This window comes from Sapajus apella, unplaced genomic scaffold, assembly GCF_009761245.1.
Source record: "Sapajus apella isolate SASKATOON/1434 unplaced genomic scaffold, GSC_monkey_1.0 scaffold34, whole genome shotgun sequence".
In the NCBI taxonomy this organism is placed as follows: domain Eukaryota; kingdom Metazoa; phylum Chordata; class Mammalia; order Primates; family Cebidae; genus Sapajus; species Sapajus apella.
Window position 1 is genome coordinate 18,422,958 of NW_022436974.1, and position 26,099 is coordinate 18,449,056.

Consider the following 26,099-nt stretch of genomic DNA (forward strand, 5'->3'; position numbering starts at 1 on the left):
TTCTGGTTAAATAACTTCAATAATTATACTTTGGGGACAAGTAGAAAAATTTGACTGGGCTGAATATTTGATGATATTGGGGAATTACTGCTATTTTTCCTTGGTGTGATAATGATACTGTGGCTATGCAGAAAAAAGCCTTTAAGAAAATTTACACTGAAGAATTTAGGGGTGAAATGTCCTGTCTGCGACTGACCTTTAAATGGTTTAGCAAAGCCAAACTGTATCTATATACACACACACAAACCAAACACACACATAACGCAAAAGGTAAGATGTTAAAAATTATTGAATCTAGATGGTATATAGAGATACCATAACACTGTGGTAGCCTTTCAACTTTTTTTTTTTTTTTGAGACAGTCTTGGTCTGTCGCCCAGGCTAGAGAGCAGTGGCGCAATCTTGACTCACTGCAACCTCTGCCTCCTGGGTTCAAGCAATTCTTGTGCCTCAGCCTCCCAAGTTGCTGGGATTACAGGCATGTGCCACCATGCCTAGCTAATTTTTGTATTTTTAGTAGAGACAAGGTTTCACTGTCTTGGCCAGGCTGGTCTCAAACTCCTGACCTCAAGTGATCCGCCTGCCTGGGCCTCTCAAACTGTTGGGATTATAGGCGTGAGCCACCGCGTCCAGCCTCTTTCAACTTTTCTGTTTGTAAATTTTCAAAATAAAAAATGTGGGGAGGAACAGATACAGTAGAGCAAGAAGGTAAAAATATATGTGGAATATTTGGTACAAGAGTTCAAAGATAGGTTTACACCTATCTTTGTCTAAAGATAGATAGGTCAATAGTCTAAATGGAAAGATTAGCACTTAGATGGTGAGTACCATTTTCTATGACTAGAGGAAAGCAGCTGTGGGTGAGTACATATACAGACATGTGGGTAGGTATGGTAGTGGGAAGTTGAGAAAATATCAGGTGATCTCAATATTCTCCATGAAGTAGGAGGCAGGGAGAGTGGCAGCTGGTTTGCAGCATGAAGGAAGTGTTGTTTTGGAATGGTTGTTGTTGGGAATGGCAAAGGAACCTGACCAGGGATATGTGAAAGATTTCACAGGGTGCAGTAGAGCTGTTGCTAAGACTTGAGTGTCTGAAAATTTCTTTTCATTTTTGTTCCTATTAGCACCCCGAGCTTATCTCCTATCATAGAACTTAACCAGATTCTAATTGCCTGATTACTCCAACTGATCAAGAGTTTGAGGGAAGGGGCTTTTTATCTTCAGTTTCCAGCACTAAGCATGGTGCTTCGCATGTAGAGTAGACATTCAATGTATAGTTATTAAATAAAATAGTAACAGTTTCACATATAACTTCTAAATAGTAATTTTTTTTTAACGTTTCTTCTTACCCTCAGCTCTCCGATGGGTTAACTGCTTTTCTTCCATACTCCCATAGCAACGTAAACGTTTGTCATGCCCATTACAAACCCATATCATTCCATTTTCTCCATTGTACTGAAATTATTTTTATATATCTGTCTTATCCAGCAGATTAAATTATTTTGAGATCAGCGATCTTGTAGCTTTCTATCCCAAACTCAGCACACTCGCTGGCCTATAATATAGCAGGCATTTTCTGGTCTGAGCTGAATTAAGAAAGACTAAGTTTTGATTTGCAATGGCTTTATTTCTGGATGTATATGTGATTTTAACAAATATTAATACTTTCAGAAAACAATCTTAATATTATTAAAGTACAATAAACAGTATAAAATAAAGCACTCAATTATGTAATCATAGCATACTAGATAAAACCCTGGGGAAAATAATGGCATTATATTTTAAAAGGCACAGTAGCACTCAGCACAGTCCCCTTTTCAATTTGTCTCTCTCCAAGTCTTCAAAATGTAAAGAATGCTTTCCATACCACCAAAGGCAAACATTTCCAAACAGATCTAAAAGTTCAGGAATTGGGTTCAGGTGACTTTTTATGAAAACAATTCAGGCGACCAAGCACTTTTAGTTTCACACACTGAAGGTGAGCCTTTTTCTGAAAATGGAAGGCAACATTTGACTTCTGAACAAGAATTAAGTCCAAGAATAGGGTGCAGCTGAGGTGTTTCTAAGACTTGAACGTCTGGACATTTAGAAATCCAGCTTGAACTTTTATAGTTATATTTAGGAGTATTCTCTTTGGTAACTATTGCTGCAAGCACCTTCTTTAATTTCTTCTTAATTAAACCTCTTTTGGTTCCTTGTCTAATATGTTTCAGTTTCTTTCTTGCTAAGTCTTGTTGATCAGGGAAATGATGGGCAGCAAGGGATTTCCCTAGACCTATGACTTGGAATCCAAGCATATCTGAAGGAAATATTTTTTGTGTGGTAGGAGGGACCCATTCGTCACTATCAGTTTCATGGCACTTAGCTAAAGGATGGTGGTTGAAAACTTCTGTTTGTGATATACCAGATATAACAGGGCTTCTGATTTTCTGGCTAGGTGTTTTTATATATTTTGGACAGCTTGGGCTGGCTTGCTGTTTGTCATTTTCAGGAATAATCCTTATTTTTTCATAGTTAGCATCAAGATCCGAATAAAATACAGGTATTTTTTTGAAAGCTCTGTTTATCCCATGAATTCTAGTTTGGTGGAACCCTGAAATTGGAGTTGACTGTGAACACGGAACAAAGTCTTGACTATTTTCAAAGTTATATTCTGAATCTGATTGAAAATGAGGTGTTGGAGAGCTTGTTCTTGAATGCCTAGAGTCAGATGGGTTTTGCAAGGATAACTTCTGTGAAGGTTGGATGAAGTCTTCAGAAAGTGACCTCAGTGAAAAATCAGACTCTGAAGGATGACTTTCTGGCAAAGACATTCCCCACTGTAACAAACTATCCTGTGATTTTTTGGTAATCTCTGTTGCAATGTCCATTTCTTTAGCAATATCATCAAAGAGGTCAGCAGAGGCATCATAGCTACCTTGACGGCCAATTGAATTGCTCTGTGTTAAGTTGTTAGTGATATGTCCACAAGGGATGTCTTTCAACGTATTTGTACTTCTATTTGGATTACTGCAAAGAGATTCTAAAGGATATGTAAGTTTCCTGCAAATTGTAAAACTGTCATCTTGGTTCTTTGGCCACCTATAATATTGTTTATTTTCTAATTTGCAAAGATCAGACACATCATTATACTTCCTACAACACAGAGCTGTCAACTTTTCATTCATTTCTGAAAGTAATTTTTCTCCACGTCCATTCAAGTATTTATTTAGACTAGAATGGTCACTCTCTGAAGTAATGGGCCTAAGTAGAATTTCATCACTGTGTGGTGAGATTCTTATAGTCTTAAGAGTAACTGTTGATTCTAAATCTTCTGAAGATGAAAACAGAGCTGACAGTTTTGGTAGAAAATATTCTGACATACCTCTTCCATTATGATTTACAGAGACAGCCTCTACTTTGTTATCTGGTTGTGACTCCTTTTCAACACTGGGACTTAGATTTACTTTACAGTTGAAAAAAAAGTTATCTTTGCCAGAGTTTGCTTTGACTATTGCTTGGGATGATCTTAAAACTATAGGTGGTGTATGCAGGGCTCCAGTAGTTCTCTGGGGAGTCACAGATAACATGCTGTGGTCTGCATGAAATTTATCGATGTCATTATCTACATGATGTTTCCTACTACTGACATCTGCCTGGGTTATAGCAATCTCACTTTCAAGAACTGCCAGAAACTTGTTCAGACTTTCAGAGAATGGTAGATCATCCCATATTTCAGGGTCACAATCCTCGGAACTGCTGGCTGTCTCTTCAAGTCTGAGTAACGAAGGTGAACAACATGCAGATCTCTTTTGAAGGCTAGTGGGAGTATCTATACCATGATGCTGGAAACATGGTGGCTCATGCTGCGACCTGTTTTTAATTTCCACTGTACTGTGGAAGGAATCTGCATTACTTGACTCAAGGGGCTCTTGCATTTTCAAAGAGTCATTAACTCCAGTTTCATGATGACTGCTGTGAACTGTACTCAGCTCCTTAGCTTGTAAGCCAAGTTCTTGACCCAACTTTTCTGCTGTACTCTTTTTATCCATATATGAAACAAGGCTCCATGAATCCTGAATAGGATCATGGCAGCTATTGAAACCAGCGGCCTCTGCAACGGAGATGGATTTTCTGTTCTGGCGAAGAGTACCAAAGGCCTTATCTTGTTCTGAAGCTGAAAAATCATCATCTGTTAGCTGTGAAACAATGGAACTGAATTCAAGTGATGGCGGCCAGAATTTTGAACAAGTATCCTTGCTGCAGGACTTGAAAAAATAAGAAGTGCTGTCAGGAGTATGTATGCTGCTGAGATCACTACTTGAGTGATCTAAAGCAAGTAAGTTACTATTAGGTGCCTGAGAGTCACAATGAAGTTTCCTGAAATTAAAAGTCTGCAAAAGTTGATAGAAGTAGTCAAAGACAGTAAAGCCTGCAACGTCTGGGTCTGGTAGAACGATCTGACAAGCGACTAGTGCTTTGGGTTTTCTTTTGTAGACAGAGCATTGCTGTAAGTAGTTATTGTCCTCTGAACCTTGTCCAGACTGGTTTTCAAAATTCTGTGAAAGTAGTAAAGAAATTTAAATAAGAAAAAAATTTTCTTCCTTTTACTTAAATATGAAACAAAGATTTAGCTAGGTGCAGTGGCTCATTCCTGTAATCCCAGCACATTGAGAGGCTGAGGCAGGCAGATCACTTGAGCCTCAGCAAACTGGGCAACATGGTGAAGCCCGTCTCTACAAAAAAACCCACAAAAATTAGCTGGGCATGGTGGCATGCACCTGCAGTCTCAGCTACTCGGGGCTGAGGTGGGAGGATCACTAGAGCCTAGGGAGATCAGGGCTACGGTGAGCCATGATCTTGCCACTGCACTCTAGCCAGGGTGACAGAGTGAGACGCTGTCTCAAAACTAAACTAAACTAAAATAAACAGATTTAAAAGGTTAAAATAGATACAACTATTACTCCCAGCCTTCAATTCCAATTTCAATTCTGTTAGTGTTATAGGCAAAGTACCATATTTAAGAGAATATAAACCTTAAAGAGCTTTAAATTGATTTGAAGAAATTCTAGTTCCAGCATTTACTAGTAGTGTTGAGACACCGGACAATTTATTTAACCTCTCTGAGTCTTATTTTTCTCATTGATAAATTAAATATAAAAATACAGGATTACTGTTTAGCAATAAAATGGAAAACTGCACAATGCTTAGAAAATAACAGTGGCTCAATAAATGGCAACTTATATTTCTCATTAGTTAAGAAAGAGAGGAGGGGAGGGGAAAAAGGGGGAGGGCAAAAGAAGAGAGGAGAGAAAAGAACTGCTTACGATTTTAACAAAGTAAAGCTCTGTAGCTGTTGATTCTACCTTCCCTTTGGATTTTTCTTACTATTCTATTATGGAGTCCTTTATTCCCTCTTTTAAAACCCTGATTCCAGTGTAGAAAAAATGTCTCTGTGTTCCCTTTAGCATAGATGAGACAGAAAACTATTACTCCTTCTGTCAGGCCTCCATGTGCAAGCCCAGACCTTGAAAGTCTAAAGTCCTGCCTGCCTTGGCAGATCACCACCCCTCTACCCTGTGTTTGCCATTATCCCTGATGGCCCACAGGGGAGATTCCCCTGACATAAGCTTCCCCTCACCCCACCCTGCCATCTTAACTACTCTTATCCCACTGGCCATTGTAACTGAATATGTTAATGTATACTCCTTGTCCCTACTCCCACCACTGAAATTTACCTTACTCTGTAACTTCCCACTGCTCACCCCAAACCTGTAAAACCAACTCCTATCCCATTGCCCTTCGCTAACACCCTTTTCGGCCTTAGCCCACCTGTACCCAGGTGAATAAACAGCCATTTTATTGGCTCACACAAAGCCTGTTTGGGCATCTCTTCATTCAAAGCGTGTGTTTTTAACACCTTCAAAGTCAATACATTCTTTTAACGTCTTCTACAGTCATTTTTATAATTAAAGAGCATCCTTCTTAATATAGTTTTAAGATACTTTGCCTTCAGTGTTCCATTATTCTCTTTTTAGAGATGACAGAATTAAAAAGCTAGAGAATTGACCCAAGTTTTACTACAGAATTTTGAATAAAATCTGGAGGGCAAAATAAATACTAAATACCAAAAATCAAATAGCTAACATTTCTAAATATATAATAAATTTATATATTTTAAGCTCTGAAAGCATTTGAAGTAGGCTTCCCTGACTTTTGAAAGAGGAAGTTGCTACCCATGGTGTTTTAACAGACCACCTATAGGCTATTTTTACATAGTTTAAAGTGTTTCTACAGGCCTTCACATTTACATAACTCCTAACAACTATTTATAAAATTCACATAATTCATTACAATGGAAATATTAACAAATTATTAAAAGGAAAGCCAGTCTCAATTACCGTCACTCCAAAAATAAAGCTTTGTCCAACAAAGCAAGTTTCAACTGCTTTAGTTAATAGATCCTGAGTTGTAGCATTGTCCAGTGTTTCTGGAATTGTATTAGGATCCTGAATGTACCTTGATTGAAAAAAAAAATGTGAATAAACTTTGAAATTTAATCATGCTATAAAGTCAGAGACACAATTAGTTTGAAAATGCAGCATGAACCTTTTATAGAGAAAAAAAAGTCACTTTAAGAGCTATGTAGTTTGTTCTCTCTAGTTTCTCATAGCACAGAAAACTCAACAAAATCAATTAATCAAGTGTGAGTAAAGTAGATATCTGCCTAACCATCAGGTCTGGCAATGATTATAGGGAAAAATAAAAGCAGCAGAGGGAATAGTGATGGGCTCTCTAGCCCTTTACTTCAAAGCAGGAAAAAGTCTTCCCTTTTCTCTGATAATCCTGGTTGTAGTCCTTTTATTGTCACAATCACAAAAAAGTGGACAGAGATTTCTTGCAAGTGATTAGGGGAGCAGGGCAGAAGACTGAGAGGGAAGAAAAGCTTTAATTGCTTATTCTTATATTCTCAGGACAATGTCTTAAAGGTCAAACTATGCAAATGAAGTTATAATACAGATAAAAAATAAGAAGATTTCAATTTCTGATATGCAAATATTCCCTCAAATAGCTTCTCCTGCCTCAGGGGAACCTAACCATTTGAATGCCAACTTCAATTTGGATAATTCTTCAATTTGAAATGATGTTACTTTCTTACCCTCTATTTCTCTAACTTGGATTAGAGATTTATAATTTAATATTCAAATTACAGATTAGTTACCCTGAATAAAAGGAGACTGTTTTAACATAATCACAGTATGTATTCAGGAAACAAACAACTTTCTTACTTGCTAGTCTTTTAAAGGGAACTGGTCGTCTGAGGTTGAATGATCATCTTTTCACAAAAATGCATATTGCCTTATAAATTTGTATCTTCAAATTCTAAGGGCAGCTAGGAAAAAGAATGTTTTAAGTATTCTTACCTGTGCAAACCAGTGGCAGTAAGACCAAAAAATGTATCTAAGCAACTTCCAAATACAGTAATAACATACAATTTGTTTGATTCTGCAACTTTTAAAGAAAGTTTGTATCTGTAATTGGCATTTCCAGATTCACCAGTGGAGCCACATTTTGGGCAATTAGACCTAAAAAAGTGGGGAAAAAAGTGTGGAGATAATCATTAAGTGTTTTTTTCATATGATGAAAAATCCAGAACAGTAAAAATTTAAAATAACATTTTCTGTACAAATGCTCCCATAGAACTCACATTCTTCTTAAACTCTTTCAGATCAATTTCTTTTAAATTTCTCTATTCAGAATAGTTAGCTTTACTGATTTAAATTAAATAGCTCTAAGTTGACAGATATACATACTAAATTGATAGAAAATGAAAAGAAAATGTGCATGAAGGAGAGGATGAAAAGTAAATTTCAAAATATTTAATACATATTTATACGCAAAGCACTTAATTGCATTTTCTCACAATAATGAAAATTAATTTATTGGAATATGTTGATAACTTATCAGATTATAAAATTAGATATGAAAGCCATGCAATTTAACTTGTTTTTAAGATAATCTGTAATGATGGCCAAGGGCTTTCCAGTGAAAAAGTATACATCTACATGACAGTGTAACTCTATTGCCATGTGCTCATTGTCTGACAGTTACTAAATTCTTGATTTCTTCATCTATAAAGTCCAGAGCTGAAGGAGGATTAAAATAGACAAAATAAAGGGTCTAGTGCAAATATTGCGAAATTAGTGTTAGTCTGCTTCTCCCTCATAACTATATGAAGTATTGTGATGATTATTGTCACTTATACTGTTTCCTTCTTTTCTAGTTTGCAATGTATTGTAACTCTGATTTCCATCTATCATGTTCTTAATCCCCCCAAGTTATGTTAAGTTTAATAGACAGAATAGTATCAAAATTTTTTTGAAATAGAACAAGCACCTAAAAACATCTTGTGGTAATGGCTAATACTAGAACTTTGTTTTTTCTTCAGGTTGCTAAAGATCTTAAAAAAGAGTGGCAAAATGCAAACAGAAAGCAATGTGAAAAATGCTTGGATAAATCTGATTGTTGCCAGATAGCCACTAGGGGGAGTCCAAAATCTGTAGCTGTCAAAGTGACACCTTTATTACATCTGTTATAATTTTTCTGACATACTGAGGATGGATCTGTACCAATCCATTCATAGAATCCTACACAAATCTGCTGGAGTTTGTGCTGTAGGTTAGCCATAGAATGAATTAAGGGTAACTGACTCACTAGGGGATAAAACCCCTTTAGTACCAAATTTTAGTGAAATGAACTGTTTAAAATATATATTGGAAGTTCTTTAAAGGCTATGCAATAACAATGCATACAGGTTTAATGTAAAATTCCTAGCAAAACTTAGACTAATTAAAATGCATTAGCATTAAATTTAAAAATGTTTTCAACATACATTATTTCATTTTTATAGGTAAAATTTACACATGGGGAAATTTGAATTTTTATCTGAGAAGACAAAGTTGGTAAATTTATGACCCAAACCCAAAGCTTTGAACTCCTATCATGAAGTTCTGATATTATGACATGATAACTATAAGACCAAATGGTTAAAATAAAGAACTGCTTGCAAAGACAGTATCAATAATAGCCTCAAAAAATTATGTCTATTAGTGTTAATACATTTACATATTAAACTATATACACTTTTACAAAGTACATTTATATAATGAAGACATTTATTTATACAGCTTCCTCTAACCCTTTTAGGAATGATGGTGGACTGAAATAATGTTAGTAATGTGTAATACAGATTAAAGCTTCTCAAACATTAATGTGTATACAAATCACCTGGAGATCTTGGTAAAATGAAGATTCTGATTCAGGAAAGCTGGGATGAGGCCCAAGGTCCTGCATTTTTAATACACTCCCAGGTGATGCTCATGCAGATGTTCCTTAGGCCATACTTTGAGGAACAAGGGTATAGACAACACATTCACATCACCATCCCCTGATTTAACTTCTGGAGGCACCCCTATTTCTAAAATGTCATTTGTTACAGAATAACAGTTTTCAAACTTTTTGGTCTTGCACTCCTTTATACTCTTAAAAAAATTATTGAGAATACCAAAGAGCTTTTGTTTATGTGAATAATATCTATATATTTTTCAATTTAAAAATATTTACTTGGGCCGGGTGTGGTGGCTCACACCTGTAATCCCAGCACTTAGGAAGGGTGTGGCAGGCAGATTGCTCAAGCTCAGAAGTTCGAGACCAGCCTGGGAAACATGGCAAAACTGCGTCTCTACAAAAAATACAAAAATTAACCAGCACAGTGGCACGTGCCTATGGTCCTAGTTACTTGGGAGACTGAGGTGGGTGGAGTGCTTGAGCCCAGGAGGCAGAGGTTGTGGTGAGCTACGATAGTGCCACTGAACTCCAGTCTGGGTGACAGAGGTGGACCCTGTCTCAAAAAAAAAAAAAGTACTTGCCAAAATATTGTATATATTCAAGGTATACAACATGATCACTTGAAATACATACACACTGTGTAATGATTACCATGGTCAAATTATTTAACACGTCATCCGTTACCACTCATGCTGTACTTAAGATCCACAGAATTTACTTGTTCATCTTATATTTGTCTATATATATATTTTTGGTTTGTTTTGAGACAGGGTCTCACCTCACTCTGCTGCCCAGGCTGGAGTGCAGTGATGTTATCATAACTTACTGTAACCTCAAACTCGTGGGCTCAAGAGATCCTCATCCCTCAGCCTTCTGAGTAGCTGGGACCACAGACATGTGCCACCATGTTGGCTAATTAAAAATTTTTTTTTGTATAAATGGGGGTCTCATTATGTTGCCCAGACTAGTCTTGAACTCCAAGGCTTAAGTGATTCTCTTGTCTCAGCCTCCCAAAGTGTTGAGATTACAGGCGTGAGTCACCACACCTGGTCTCTATCTCTTTTTCTCATGAAATGAGAAATTAAATGAAAGTAAATTAAAACTGAGAAATCTAAAAAAATTTATTAATTAAAAAAACAGACCCATTACACGGTTAACATAAAAACATATTTTTATGAAAAAGTTGTTTTTCAAATTTTAAAAATTAGTAAGAAGAGACCAGCATTGTTTTACATTTTGCAAATCTCTTTAGCATCTGATTTCATAAAAAGACAGCTGGATTCTCGTATCTGCTTCTCTGCTCAATCTGTTGTGATATTATATGTCATATAGCCTCTGGGAAACTCCATTATGCACTCATGAGAGGCTCAGAGCGAAAAGGCAAATAATGCCTTAGAATTATGAAAATAGATTTGCGCTCAAGGAGCCTCTGAAAGTACCTATCTGAAATAATAGCTGTAATTTGCTATCTTTTTTGTTTGATCCCAGTTAAAACACCAAGTTTCATTTGTTTATTTTAAAATTTTTATTTATTTGTTTTTTTGAGACAGGGTCTTGCTTTGTTGCCCAGGCTGGAGTACAATGGTATGATCTCAGCTCACTGCAGCCTTGACCTCTTGGGCCCATGCGATCCTCCCACCTCAGCCTCCTGAGCAGCTGGGAGTACAGGCATATGCCACGCTGCCTGGCTAATTTTGTTTATTTTTGGTAGAGGATAGGTCTCACTATGTTTCTCAGGCTGGTCTCAAACTTTTGACTCAAGCAATCCTCCTATCTTGGCCTCCCAAAGTGCTGGGATTATAGGTGTGAGCTACTGAGCCCAGCCTCATTTGTTTATTTTTCTAGAGTACTTATATATATCCCAGATGCGGAAGAATTAGTGAGATAAGTAATCCTTAATGTTTTCTTGGTCTTGAAAACCTTAAAAAATCTGATGAAAGAAATGGAGTCACTTTCTTTCCCCAAAAAACATATATGAACACAATATTCTACATATTTTGGGGACCGGAGGATTCATACACACTTATAATGTATCCACAGATTCCAGTTTAAGAATATCCTGACTATATGATTATATAACATCCCTTTCCAAGTTTATAGACCCAGATTAAATATACACAAAGTAATCAGACATATTTTTAAAAAACATATCTCTTAACGCTTCCATATATCATTTTTCTCACAAAAGAAGAAAACTATGATCTATTTGTGTGAAATTAAATTTGACTTGCTTAAGTAAATGATACAAGCTTTTTGGGTAGTTGGGAATTGGGGAGTGGATGGGGAGTCTCTGATTGATGAGTCCTATTTTAACTAGGAAAAGAAAGTTATTAGAGACAGATTTCTAGGCTCAAAGGGATTATGGGTCCCATTAGTCACCTAGAAGGGCAATTTCTATCTGGGCTGGATGGATAGCTTGTCTGTATAACTAAATCCTTTCTCTTGTTTATAATTTTTGGGAGTGTACAGATATACACTATTGTGTGTGTATGTATAGTTATTGCTTCATATGAAGCATCAAACTAACTCTGCACACATATATTTTTATAGATGTATATCTATGTCTGTATGTTTATATAATGAAATCCCCTTTCAAATGAAATTTAACCTGGAACACTAATATAAGGATGAGAACAGAGATCTTGTTGAAACTAATGTGGGGGCCCTGGAGTCCTACCTACTACTCAGTACTATGCATTATTATTACTCTAATCCCATCTCCCTCCAGAAGCACTTCCATGGAGCCCCAGGGCTCTGGAGAATACCTATGGATTGAAAACAACCACTGATCTTATCTTGGAGGTTAAGAAAAGAAAAAAGTTGCCGGGCGGGGTGGCTCAAGCCTGTAATCCCAGCACTTTGGGAGGCCGAGGTGGGTGGATCACGAGGTCAAGAGATCGAGACCATCCTGGTCAACACGGTGAAACCCCGTCTCTACTAAACATACAAAAAAAAAAATTAGCTGGGCATGGTGGCGTGTGCCTATAATCCCAGCTACTCAGGAGGCTGAGGCAGGAGAATTGCCTGAACCCAGGAGGCGGAGGTTGCGGTGAGCCGAGATCGCGCCATTGTACTCCAGCCTGGGTAACAAGAGCGAAACTCCGTCCCAAAAAAAAACAAAAACAAAAACAAAAACAAAAAACAAAACAAAACAAAAAAAAAAAAAAAAAAAAAAAAAAAAGAAAAGAAAAAAGTTAATTCCATAAAGCACAAAATACTTATTATAATTATAGTCACTAAGGATTTCAGGTTCAAAGAAAATATTTAGGGAGTGGCCTCTTCTTCAGTATCTCTAAGATCTTTTGCAAAGGTAAGAGCATGGAACTACTCTGTCATAAACTTGCTGTGCTATAGCAACGGGGAATTGAACATGAGGAATTTCTGTTTCCTATGTTGACTTACAGCTGATTCCAAGTATGAAAAAGGGAAAGCAAAAACAACACAAGAAAAGATAAGCACCAGGATTTAGATCATCATGGCAGATGGGAGGCAGAACTAGATTGCAGCCCCGACTCAAACCGACAGAGCAGCATGCGGAGGCTCATATCATGAATATTAGCTCCAGAACAACTGCAAGAACAAGCCAGGAATCCCAAGAAGACACACAGACCCTCTGAAGGGAGTGGACTGCTCCTGTAGGACCTAGGAGACACCCCAAATACCATGCTGATACCCATGGCTGAGAGACCCATAGACGGTTCACATCACAGGATCCTGTGCAGACAACCCCCCAGTACTAGCCCTGAGCCAGCTAGACTTGCTGGATGGCTAAACCCAGAAAAGAGATAACAATTACTGCAGCTCGGCTCACAGGAAGCCACATCCATAGGAAAAGGGGGAGAGTATTACATCAAGGAAATGTCTCGTGGGACAAAAAAATCTGAACAACAGCCTTCAGCCCCAGACCTTCCCTCTGACAGAGCCTACCCAAATGAGAAGGAACCAGAAAATCAACTCTGGTAATAAGACAAAACAAGGCTCTTTAACACCTACAAAAAAAATCACACTAGCTCATCGCAGTGGATCCAAACCAGTAAGAAACCCCTGATTTTACCTGAAAAAGAATTCAGAAGGCTAGTTATTAAACTAAGTAGAGAGTTACCAAAGAAAGGCAAAGCCCAATGCAAGGAAATCCAAAAAATGATACAAGAAGCGAAGGGAGAAATATTCAAGGAAATAGATAGCATCAAGAAAAACAACACTTCAGGAAACACTGCACACACTTATAGAAATGCAAAATGCTCTGGATAGTCTCAGCAATATAAATGAACAAGTAGAACAAAGAAATTCAGACCTTGAAGACAAGATCTTGGAATTAACCCAATCCAACAAACACAAAAAAGAAAGAATAAGAAAATATGAACAAAGCCTCCAAGAAGTCTGGGATTATGTTAAATGGCCAAACCTAAGAATAATCAATGTTTCTGAGGAAGAAGATAAATCTAACAGTTTGTAAAACATATTTGGGGGAATAACTGAGGAAAACTTCCCTGGCCTTGCTAGAGGCCTAGACATCCAAATACAGGAACACAAAAAACATTCAGGAAATTCATCACAAAAAGATCATCGCATAAGGCACATTGTCATCAGGTTATCTAAAGTTAAGATAAAGGAAAGAATCTTAGGAGTTGTGAGACAAAAGCTCCAGGTAATTTATAAAGGAAAACCTATCAGATTAACAGCAAGATTTCTCAGCAGAAACCCTACAAGCTAGAAGAGATTAGGGCCCTATCTTCAGCCTCCTCAAAAAAACAATTATCAGCCAAGAAATTTGTATCCAGTGAAACTAAGCATCATATAAGAGGAAATATAGTTTTTTTCAGACAGACAAATGCTGAGAGAATTTGCCACTACCAAGCCACCGCTATAATAACTGCTAGGCCAGGTACAGTGGCTCACGCATGTAATCCTAGCACTTTGGGAGGCTGAGGCAGGTGGATCACCTAAGGTCAGGAGTTCGAGATCAGCTTGGCCAACATGGTGAAACCCCATCTCTACTAAAAATACAAAAATTAGCTGGATGTGGTGGCAGGCACCTGTAATCCCAGCTACTCAGGAGGCTAAGGCAGGAGAATCCCTTGATCCCGGGGTGGAGGTTGCAGTGAGCCGATATTGCACCACTTCACCCCAGCCTGGGTGAAAGAGAGAAACTCCATAAAAACACAAACAAACAAAAAGTAAAAGGAGTTCTAAATCTTGAAACAAATCCTGAAAACACATCAAAAACAGAATCTCTTTAAGGCATAAATCACACAGGACCTATAAAACAAAAATACAATTTAAAAAGCAAAAACAAAACAAACAAAAAAATCCAAGGTATACAGGGAACAAATAGCACCATGAATGCAATGGTACCTCAAATCTCAATACTAACATTGAATGTAAATGGTATAGATGCTCCACTTAAAAGATACAGAACAAGAGAATGGATAAGAACTCACCAACCAACTATCTGGTGTCTTTCAGGAGACTCACCTAACACATAAGGACTCACATAATCATAAAGTAAAGTAAAGGAGTGGGAAAAGGCGTTTTACGCAAATGGACACCAAAAGCAAGCAGGGGTAGCTATTCTTATATCAGACAAAACAAACTTTAAAGCAACAGCAGTTAAAAGAGACAAAGGACATTATATAATGATAAAAGGCCTTGTCCGACAGGAAAATATCACAATCCTAAACATATATGCACCTAACACTGGGGCTCCCAAATTTATAAAACAATTACTAATAGACCTAACAAATGAGATAGACAGCAACACAATAGTGGGGGACTTCAATACTACACTGACAGCACTAGACAGGTCATCACAACAGAAAGTCAACAAAGAAAAAATGGATTTAAACTATGCCTTGGAACAAATGAACTTAACATATATACCAGAAATTTCATCTAACAACTGCAGATACACATTCTAATCAACAGTGTATGGAACTTTCTCCAAGATAGACCATATGGAAGGCCATAAAATGAGCCTCAATAAATTTATGAAAACTGAAATTATATCGAGCGTTTTCTCAGACCACAGTGAAATAAAACTGGAAGTCAACTCCAAAAGGAGACTTCAAAAACATGAAAATACATGGAAATTAAATAATGTGCTCCTGAATGATCATTGGGTCAAAAATGAAATAAGATGGAAATTTAAAAATTCTTCGAACTGAACGACAATAATGACACAACCTATCAGAACCTCTGGGATACAGCAAGGGTAGTGCTAAGAGGAATATTCACAGCCCTAAATACCTACATCAAAAAGACTGAAAGAGCACAAACTGACATTCTAAGGTCACACCTCAAGGAACTAGTGGAACAAGAACAAACCAAACCAAACCCAGCAGAAGAAAGGAAATAACCAAAATAACCAAAGCGGCATTAAATGGAATTGAAACCAACAAACAACAAAAAAATGCAAAAGATAAATGAAAACAAAAACCTGGCTCTTTGAAAAGATAAAATTGATACACCATTAGCAAGATTAATCAAGAAAAGAAGAGAGAAAATCCAATAACCTCATAAAGAAACAAAATGGAAGATATTACAACTGACACCATTGAGATACAAAAGATCATTCAAGGCCACTATGAACACTTTTACACAAACTAGTAAACCTAGAAGAGATGGATAAATTCCTGGAAAAATACAACCCTCCTAGCTTAAATCAGGAAGAACTGGATACCTTGAACAGATCAATAACAAGCAGCAAGATTGAAATGGCAATTAAAAAATTACCACCAATAACAAAAAAGTCCAGGACCAGATGGATTTACAGCAGAATTCCACCAGACATTCAAAGAAGAATTGGTACCAATCCTTTAGACACTATTACACAAGACAGACAAAGAGAGAACCCTCCCTAATTCATTCCATGAAACCAGCATCACTCTAATACCAAAATCAGGAAATGACATAACCAAAAAAGAAAACTACAGCCTGATATCCCTAATAAACATAGATGCTAAAATCCTTAACAAAATACTACCTAACTTAATCCAACAACATATCAAAAAGATAATCTACTATGATTAAGTGGGTTTCATACCAGGGATGCAAGGACAGTTTAACATACACAAGTCAATAAACGTGATATACCACATAAACAGAATTTTAAAAACAAAAATCACATAATCATTTCAGTAGATGCAGAAAAAGCATTTGACCAAAATCCAGTATCCCTTTATGATTAAAACTTTCAGCAAAATTGGCATACAAGGGACAAACCTCAATGTAATAACAGCCATCTATGACAAGCCCACAGCCAATATAACACTGAGTGGGGAAAAGTTGAAAGCATTCCCTCTAAGAACTGGAACAAGATAAGGATGCCCACTCACCACTCCTCTTCAACATAGTACTGGAAGTCCTAGCCAATGCCATCAGACAAGGGAAAGAAAGAAAGGGCATCTAAATTGATAAAGAGGAAGTCAAACTGTCACCGTTAGCTTATGATATGATTGTTTACCTCGAAAACCCTAAACACATTCCCTCAGTAATATATGCAGAAAACAGGTTATATTCCCATAGACTATGTTTCCACAGGCAAGGACTATGTGCCATGGGTTTTATATTCTGAAAGCGTCCAGTCACAAGTCCTTTCCCAGAGCATTTTAAGCTCTAAGAAAGAGAGGGGAAGGTGTCATTCTGAATACACATTCCACTGCTAATTTGGAAGTAATATGGTGATTATGAAGGTAAGCAGAATTCAGATTGTTTAGGTTTGAATATGTTTCTGCCTCTAACTAGTTGGCTGTGTGATGATTTGTGGTAAGCTTCAGCTGTCTCCTTTAAAGGTTGGAATTAACAATAGCATTCACTTCATAGGACTGTTGTATTAAAAGATATAATGTCCAAAAAGCTCCTAGCACAGTGCCTACTGTACAGTAAACACTCACTAATGTTGTCTATTGATAATACCAGTCTAAATAAGTAACAATGGCATTATTGTTCAACCTAAATTTTTGTTGCAGATTTTCTTTAAAATAAATGACTGAAGAGTTTAAAAAAGACTTTATATCTCTATATTATTGATAATGTATCAGACAGTGTTCTAGGCATGTTATGTATATTAATCCATTTAATCCTTACAAGAACCCTATGAGGCAGATATCACTTTCTGAGCCATTTTGAGGCTCAGATAATTAAAATGGCTTGCCTGAGGCCACACAGCTATAACAGGCAGGGTTGTGATTTGAATCAGGCAATCTGTTCCAGAGAATGATGCTTTTAATCATGATAATATCCTGTAATAAGGTAAAGTATACTTATAATAGACTATAATAATAATAATAGCTACCATTTTGGAAATCCTAATATATGTTATGTATTAGAACATTTTGGTGCATTATCTCTAACTTTACAATTATCCCATATTGTGGGTACCATTATCCCATTTTACAAATAAGTAATTAGACTCACAGAAGTTAAATATCTTGCACTAAGTCACATAGTTAATGAGTGCCTGAGCCTACATGCAACTCTGTTGTGTTCTCTAAAGCTTGAAATTGTTCCATTACAGTAAGTCCTCACTTAATGTCAGTGATAGGTTCTTGGATACTGTGACTTAAAGCAAAACTACTTATAGCAAGTTCTCAAATAATGTCATTATAACGTTGATGATAAAAAAATTGGTTTAATTATACATCATTCTGCTTAAAGTTGGGGTGTCTAAGAATCCGACAACATTAAGTAAGGACAGTATACCACACTGCTTCTAAGTATAGATCCTGATGAAAGGCAAGTAGCCCATTGGTTTTAGTTGTTTCAAATGACAGGCAGGAAAGTGAAAATGGGTGAGCCTAAGACAATCTAAACACTATAATGCCATCACTTATTCATTCATTTAACGAACATTTGTTGAATATTTTCTATGAACCAAGCCCTAGGAGGGATGCCAAGGATTTAATGATGAATAACACAAACAGGGTCTTTCTCTTAGAGCTTATAAGTGAGTACTTGAGAGAGTGACTTAATGAACGAACAATGTAATAACTACTTCAAGGATTACTTAGAGTCTAGATGTCAGTTAGAACTGCCAATGCCTTTCTGCCTCCCCATTCAATGCTAACTAGACAAAAAACTAGTTAGGAATATTGCTGGCACACTACTCTTTCCTAAATACTTCTAGCTACTTACTAAGTATTCTTATCTTCTCTTCCATGCAGAGAGACAGTGCTATGGAGAAACTTCAAATCTAACCTCTCACTTCTACTCTATAAAGATCAGAGGAAGATTTTAGGCTCTCAGATATAGCTGGCTTTGCATCTGAGCATGATAATAAAGAATTATATGTCAAACGCCTTTCTAGTGCTAAAGGATAGATATTACTATAACATCGTCCCTGGTCTCAAGGAGTTTATTTATTTATACTAAAAACTATTCTGTGGATCATGTAAAAATAAACAAACAATAAAAGCCTCCTATATTATTCCCAGGGATATCCCAGAAATGGACTATGTTTTGTACCGATATTGGGACTTACTCTCTGATAAGTTATTTTTCTTCCTTGAGCCAGGTATTTATCAAAGGAGTTGACAGTAACTTAAAACTTTTCTCTAATAATAGATGATTAGCAGTGAAATCTGTTCTGGGATTTACAGAGGAACCAACCCATAAGAGAATCTAATGTCCTGGTTTGGTAAATTTGGCCACTGTCCTTGAGCCACAGGAAATCTACAGTGTGCACTTATATTTCCTCTCTCACTTACAGCCTTTATTTTTACCTTTTGGAGACTACGATTAACCTCGATAAGCACTTCTGACATGATGGATATATAAAACTTGAATTCTGGAGAGCAAGTACTGAGGCAAGAAGAAATTTTCTTCTTCTATTCATATGTTCACACTGTGGCCTGCAAAACAAAATAGTCATTGAGATGACTGGCAAATCATTCATTGCAGTGCATATTCATTTCTTAGGAAAACCACTTAACCTCCATGGCTAAGCTAACAGATGTCATTTGTTTCTCTTTCAAAGTAAAGGTGGTACTAATGTATCAGATAATTAATTTTTTTTCTGCTTAAAATATTAATAGGAAGAAAATCAGATTTAAAACAGAATGGCTTAAGCAAATTCTTATATCCTGTTTCTTAATAAATGCGCCATCCCAGAAATTCAGGAAAGATGTCATTTAACTTGTTTCACACCTTTACAAAAAGATAAAAAACTTGTGCCTACCATCAATATGAAGGAAATTACAGGCTGAACATCTTCAATCTGAAAGTTCAAAACTCAGAATCTGAAATTTTTTGAGTGCTGCCATGATGGCACAAATCAAAATTCCACACATAAGTACTTAACACAAACTTTGTTTCATGCACTAAATTATTAAAAGTATTGTGGCCAGTTGCGGCGGCTCATGCCTGTAATCTCAGCACTATGGGAGGCTGAGGCAGGCGGATCACCTGAGGTCAAGAGTTCGAGACAGGCCTGGCCAACATGGTGAAACCCCCATGTCTACTAAAAATACAAAAATTAGCCGGGCATGGTGGTGGGCGCCTGTAATACCAGATACTTGGGAGGCTGAGGCAGGAGAATTGCTTGAAACTGGGAGGCAGAGGTTGCAGTGAGCCAAGATTGCACCACAGCACTCCAGCCTCAGCAACAAGAACAAACTCTGTCTCAAAAAAAAAAAAAAAAAAGAGTATTGTCTAAAATTATCTTCGGGTTATGTATATAAGATGTACATGAAACAGACAAAATTTATGTTTAGATTTGGGTCCCATTCCTAAGATATCTCATTAATTATATGCAAATATTCCAAAATCCAAAATTCACAACACCTCTGGACCCAGAAATTTCAGATAAGGTATATTCCATTGGTACATGAACTTACATGAAACCTTTAAAGAACTAAATTGGTAGAAACGGTTATTGCTTTATTAGATTTCAATGTGCTCATTTTATACATCTTGAGAGAAAACAGAAAAAGCAAAATGTTACATGTCAAAGGATAACTCAAAGTGTTTTAATATTCTTGTATAAAACACATCAAGAAGGCCAGGTGTGGTGGCTCATGCCTGTAATCTCAGCATTCTGGGAGACTGAGGTGGGAGGATCACTTCAGCCCAGGAGTTCGAGACTAGCCTGGGAAACACAGAGAGACACTGTCTCTACAAAAAATATAAGAGAATTAGCTGAGTGTGGTGGCACGTACCTGTAGTACCAGCTACTGTGGAGGCTAAGGCAGGAAGATCACTTGATCCCAGGGGGATCTAGGCCACAGTGAGCTATGATTCGTCATGGCACTCTAGCCTGGGTAACAGAGCAAGACTCTATCTCTAAAAAACAAACAGACAAACAACAACAACAAAAAAACAGAGAAGTAAAAAAATAAAATACAGACATATCTCCTTTTATTATACTTCACTTTATTATGCTTCACAAATATTGCATTTTTTACAAATGGAAGGTTTACGGCAATCCTGTGTCAAGCAAGCCCATTTTTCCAACAGCATGTGTTCACTTTCCATCTGTCACATTTTGGTAATTCTCACAATATTTCAAAAGTTTTCGTTTTTATTATATCTGATGGTGACTTGTGATCAGTGATCTTTGATGTTACTCTTGTAATTGTTTTGGGGTGCCACAGACTGCACCTGTATAAAACGAATTTAATCTATAAATATATGTTCTGACTGACCCACCATCTCTCTCCCTCTTGTTGGGTCTCCCTATTCTGAGATGGAACAAAATTGAAATTAGGCCAGTTATTAACCCTCCGATGACTAAGTGTTCAGGTAAAAGGAAGAGTCATGTGTCTTTGGTTTTAAAACAAAAGACAGAAATAAAAATTAAGGTTAGTGAGGAAAGCATGTTGAAAGCTGAGATAGGCCAAAAGTTAGGTTTCTTGTGCCAAACAGCAAAGTTGTGAATGCAAAGAAAATGTTATTGAAGGAAATTAAAAGTGCTACTCCAGTGAACACATAAATAAGAATGTAAAACAGCCTTATTGTTGATATGGGGAAAGTTTTAGTGGTCTGGCTAGAAGATCAAACCAGCCACAACATTCCCTTAAATCAAAACCTAATCCAGAGTAAGACCCTAACGCTCTTCAATTCTATGAGGGCTGAGAGAGGTGAGGAAGCTGCAGAAAAAATGCTTGAAGATAGCAGAGGTTGGCTCTTGAAGTTCAGGAAAAGAAGCCGTCTCCAAAACATAATCCATGACTTGCTGCAAGGTAAAGCAGCAAGTACTGATGCAGAATCTGCAGCAAGTTATCCAAAGATCTAGTTAAGATAACTGATGAAGGTGGCTACACTAAACAATAGATTTTAAATGTAGACAAAATTGCCTTATACGGGAGGAAGATGACATCTAGGACTTTCATAGCTAGAGAAGTCAGTGTTTGGTTTCAAGGCTTCAAAGAACAGACTAACTTTCTTCTTAGGGGCGAATGCAGCTGGTGACTTGACATTGAAGCCAGTGCTCATTGGCCATTCCAATAATCCCCTGGCCCTTAAGGATTACACTAATTCTACTCTGCCTGTGCTCTAGAAATGGAAGAATAAAGCCTAGATGACAGCACATCTGTTTAGAGCATGATTTACTGAATATTTTAAGCCCACAGTTGAGACCTATTGCTCAGAAAAAAAGGTTTATTTCAAAATATTACTGCTCATTGACAACACACCTGGTTACCCAAGAGTGCCGATGGAGATAACACAAGGAGACTGATGTTTTTATGCCTGTTAACAGATCCGTTCTATACACATGGATCAAGGAGTCATTTTGACTTTCAAGTCTTATTATTTAAGAAACACATTTCTTAAAGCCATAGCTACCATTTATGTTGCTTCTGATGGATCTGGGCAAAGTAAGTTGAAAATCTTCTGGAAAGGTTTCACCTTTCTAGATGCTAATAAGAACATTCATGATTGATGGGAGGAAGTCAAAATATCAACACTAATTGGAGTTTGGAAGAAGTTGATTCCAGTCCTCATGGATGACTTTGAGGGGTTCAAGCCTTTAGTGGAGGAAGTGACTGCAGATTTAGTGGAAATAGCAAGAGACCTAGAATTAGAAGTGGAGCCTGAAGATGTGACTCAATTGCTGCAATCTCATGATAAGGCATGAACTTATGAGGAGTTGCTTTTTATGGATAAATAAAGAGAGTAGTTTCTTGATATGGAATCCACTCCTGGTGAGGATGCTGTGAACATTGCTGAAATGACAACAAAGGATTTAGAATATTCCATAAGCTTAGCTGACAAGCAGTGGCAGGGTCTGAGAAGATTGACTCCAATTCTGAAAGACATTTCACTGTGGGTAAAATGCTATCAAACAGCATTAAATGGCATAGAAAATCTTTTCTGAAAGGAAGAGTCAATCAATGCAGCAAACTTCATTGTTGTCTTATTTTAAGAAATTGCCTCAGTTACCCCAACCTTCAGCAACGACCACTCCGAGCAGTCAGCAACCATCAATGCTGAGGCAAGACCCTCCACTACATAAAACTGACACATCGAAGGCTCAGATAACCATTAACATTTTTAAATAATAAAGTATTTTTAATTAAAATATGTATTTTTTAAGACATAATGCTATTGCATACTTAGTAGACTGTAGTGTAAATATAACTTTTATTAATATATGCACTGGGAAACCAAAAAATTTGTGACTTGCTTTACTGCAATATATTGCAGTAGTCAGAAACCCAACCTACAATATCTCCGAGGTATGCCTGTGGCAATGTTCCCTCTTTATATTTTCTTTGTAAAAATTCAGCTTGAACAACATGGTGAGACCTCATTTCTCTAAAAAAAAAAAAAAAACCAAAAAACAATTAGCCGGGCATGATGGTATGAGCTTGTGGTACCAGCTACTTGGGAGGCTGAGGTGGGAGGATCGCTTGAACCCAGGAGGTGAAGACTGCAGTGAGCCGTGTTTATGCCACTGCACTCCAGCCTGGGTGACAGAGTGAGACTATTTCTCAAAAAACAAAAAACCCAAAATTAAAAGATTGGTCTGTGGCTGGGTGTGGTAGGTAGCTCACGTCTATAATCCCAGCACTTCGGGAGGCCCAGATCACCTGAGGTCAGGAGTTTGAGACCAACCTTGCCAAAATGGTGAAACCCTGTCTCTCCCAAAAATATAAAAAACTAGCTGGGTGTGATGGCATGGGCCTGTAATCCCAGCTACTCGGGAGGCTGAGGCAGGACAATCACTTGAACCCCAGAGGCGGAGGTTGCAGTGAGCTGAGATCATGCCACACTTGCACTCCAGCCTGGGCGACACAGTAAGACTCTGTCTCAAAAAAATAAGGTTGGTTTGTTTACTAATTTTTTTAATGGATTAGGTTATTTATAGCATAAAATACTTGCTTTAAAACAAAGGGCTTTGTAACTGTTTGAGATAAAGCTATATTAAGAAACTTTCATTTGTAAACACACGGCAAAAGCTTTCAATTTCTGAAAATGAGTGATGCTGTTTTTGATACTGGCATGAGCAAATTCTGACAGACTGGAAGTCACTGGTTTTAAAATAATAGAATCTTTTCGGTATAGTACTCCATAAAGATGATCAGAAATGTAGAAACGTGGTGACTATGGACGGGAGATGTTAAAGTGATACTAATCCTGATAGTCAATCAAAACAACATTTCTATAAAAATAAAATCTTTGCACCTAAGGTAATAAGATGAAAATTTGCAAAGATGAAAGATAAATAATTCACATAAATCACTGATCTGTGCTATTAAAAGGAGCACAGAAAAGAAAAAGCTAATCCTAATTTTTTGCTATCCCTGTTGGGACTCTTATGTATACATTAAGGTTCTGCCACAAGCAGATCACATATTCCTAGATTTGGTTGTCACCTTAGGCTACATGGCAATCTCTAAGGACACAGTAGGGTAGGTAATATAGATACAAAGGAAAGGCAGAAAGAAGGATAAAAGAAAACTGCCATTATGAGTGCTAAAACCTCAAATTCCTTGCCATCGCAACTGTCAAAAGACAAAATTACAACAATTTTGTGAAACATCTTAATTGGCTTTATTTATGATTCTGTCAGTGGAGTTTGAACAAAAGCAACTCCATCTTGTCTAGAGGCTGGGTAAAATGAAGCTGAGACTTACTGGGCTGCATTCCCAGATGGTTAAGGCATTTGAAGTCACCAGATGAGACATGAAGTTGGCATAAGATACAGGTCATAAAGACCTTGTTGATAAAACAGATTGCAGTAAAGAAGCTGGCTAAAACCCACCAAAACCAAGATGGTGATGAGAGTGACCTCTGGTTGTCCTCAATGCTACACTCCCACCAGTGCCATGACAGTTTACAAATGCCAGCTGTCAGGTAAGGAAGTTACCCTATATAGTCTAAAAAGGGGAGGCATGCATAATCCAACCCTTGTTTAGCACATCATCAAGAAATAACCATAAAAATGGGTAACCAGCAGCCCTTGAGGCTGCTCTATATCTTTTATCCCTTTACTTTCCTAATAAACTTGCTCTTACTTTATGGACTTGCCCTGAATTCTTTCTTGTGCGAGATCCAAGAACCCTTTCGGGGGGTCTGGATTGGGGCCTCTTTCCGGTAACAATTCTAGAACTGGGAAATACTTTATTCTGTAAAATAGAATAAATGTCCCGGGGGCTGAGCAGAGAAGTTTGGTTTTATAGACAGAGAAGAGCTGAAGAAAGTAGAAACAAAGAATAAAAAGCAGCTTGGTCATTTCAAAGTTACTTTCTTCCTAAAGTAGGAACAGAGAAACAGAAAAATATAGGAATAACTGGTTAACATAAGACTACTTTTTGTTGTAAGCATCAAAGTTTATTTCTCGCTCCTGAGTTCTAGGAAGGTCAGATAACAATGTAGTTTTGATTTGGTGAGGTGCAACTTTGAAGCATAAATTACTCCATTTTGATTTTTAGTCTGGTCCACTGGGGTGTAGTGTAGGAGCTTAGCACAAAACAAAGACCTCCTATAACTTTTAGTTAACACAACAAATACTGTTATGTCAAAAAAGGTACCTTCCTTCCACATCTCTAAAATCTAATTTAGAGTGGGGTATAGTATGGTGGTACATCCACCTGTGATTTAGGGGAGCTAAAAGAACATAAAGCTCACTCCTGAAGATGCTGTCTCTTACCTGCTTAAAATCCTGCTGTTTAGAACGAAGTCTCAACATCTCATAATGATCTGTGCAGCCCTGGGTCATCTAGATCTTGCCAATCCCTGATCTCACTTTGTACTATTCTCCTCCTTAATTACTGTATTTTAAGCCATGCTGGCCTTCTTTTCTGCTCCTCAAGCGTACCAAACAATTTCCCTTCTTAGGGTTTTGTGCTTACTGTTCTCTTTACCTAGAATATTCTTCCCTTAAGTCTTGGAAGAGTTGGTTCTTTACCATCCTTCAATCTTTAATGTTATCCCCTCAGAGAGTCCCACTTTAGCCCAAGTAGGCTCCTCCTTTCTCTTAGTATATATGGCACCACCTGTTTTATCTTTTGTGGTACTATTCATGCTGGAGAGTCATCCTATATATGTCTTTGCTTACTTATTTTTGTTCATTCTATCCACCATTAGCCTAAGTTTCATAAAGACAGGGACCTAGTCCATCCTGTTCTCTACCGTGCTCAGCATATACTAAGTTTACAATAAATAGTTATTGAATGGGGCCAGGTGTAGTGGATCAGGCCTGCAACCCAACTGCTTTGGGAGGCTGAGGTGGGATTGCTTGAGCCCAGGAGTTTGAGACCAGCTGGGGCAACACAGCGAGACCTCATCTCTACAAATAAGAATAAAAAAAATTAGCTGGGCATGGTGGTGCA

At 37.3% G+C, this 26,099-nt stretch overlaps 1 protein-coding gene across 1 annotated transcript; it reads right to left on the minus strand.

The window, feature by feature from the left end:
* Positions 1-635: 635 nt before the first annotated feature.
* DDIAS (DNA damage induced apoptosis suppressor) lies at positions 636-20,543 on the minus strand. The gene is made up of 5 exons (XM_032295887.1): positions 20,481-20,543; positions 19,047-19,175; positions 7,404-7,565; positions 6,381-6,498; positions 636-4,538 (listed from the first exon to the last, which is right to left on the minus strand). Exons 2-5 carry the CDS (start codon positions 19,157-19,159, stop codon positions 1,929-1,931), a joined length of 3,003 nt encoding a protein of 1,000 aa, XP_032151778.1. The 5' UTR covers positions 19,160-19,175; positions 20,481-20,543; the 3' UTR covers positions 636-1,928.
* Between the last annotated feature and the right edge of the window lie 5,556 nt (positions 20,544-26,099).

Excerpts from the sequence above, each read along its gene's own strand:
- DDIAS (XM_032295887.1), bottom strand. The coding sequence starts at position 19,159 with ATGAATAGAAGAAGAAAATTTCTTCTTGCCTCAGTACTTGCTCTCCAG. Across the intron at positions 7,566-19,046 it reads TTAATCGTAGTCTCCAAAAG|GTCTAATTGCCCAAAATGTG; the intron begins GTAAAAATAAAG and ends CCACTTTTTTAG. Across the intron at positions 4,539-6,380 it reads GCTTTATTTTTGGAGTGACG|AATTTTGAAAACCAGTCTGG; the intron begins GTAATTGAGACT and ends CTACTTTCACAG.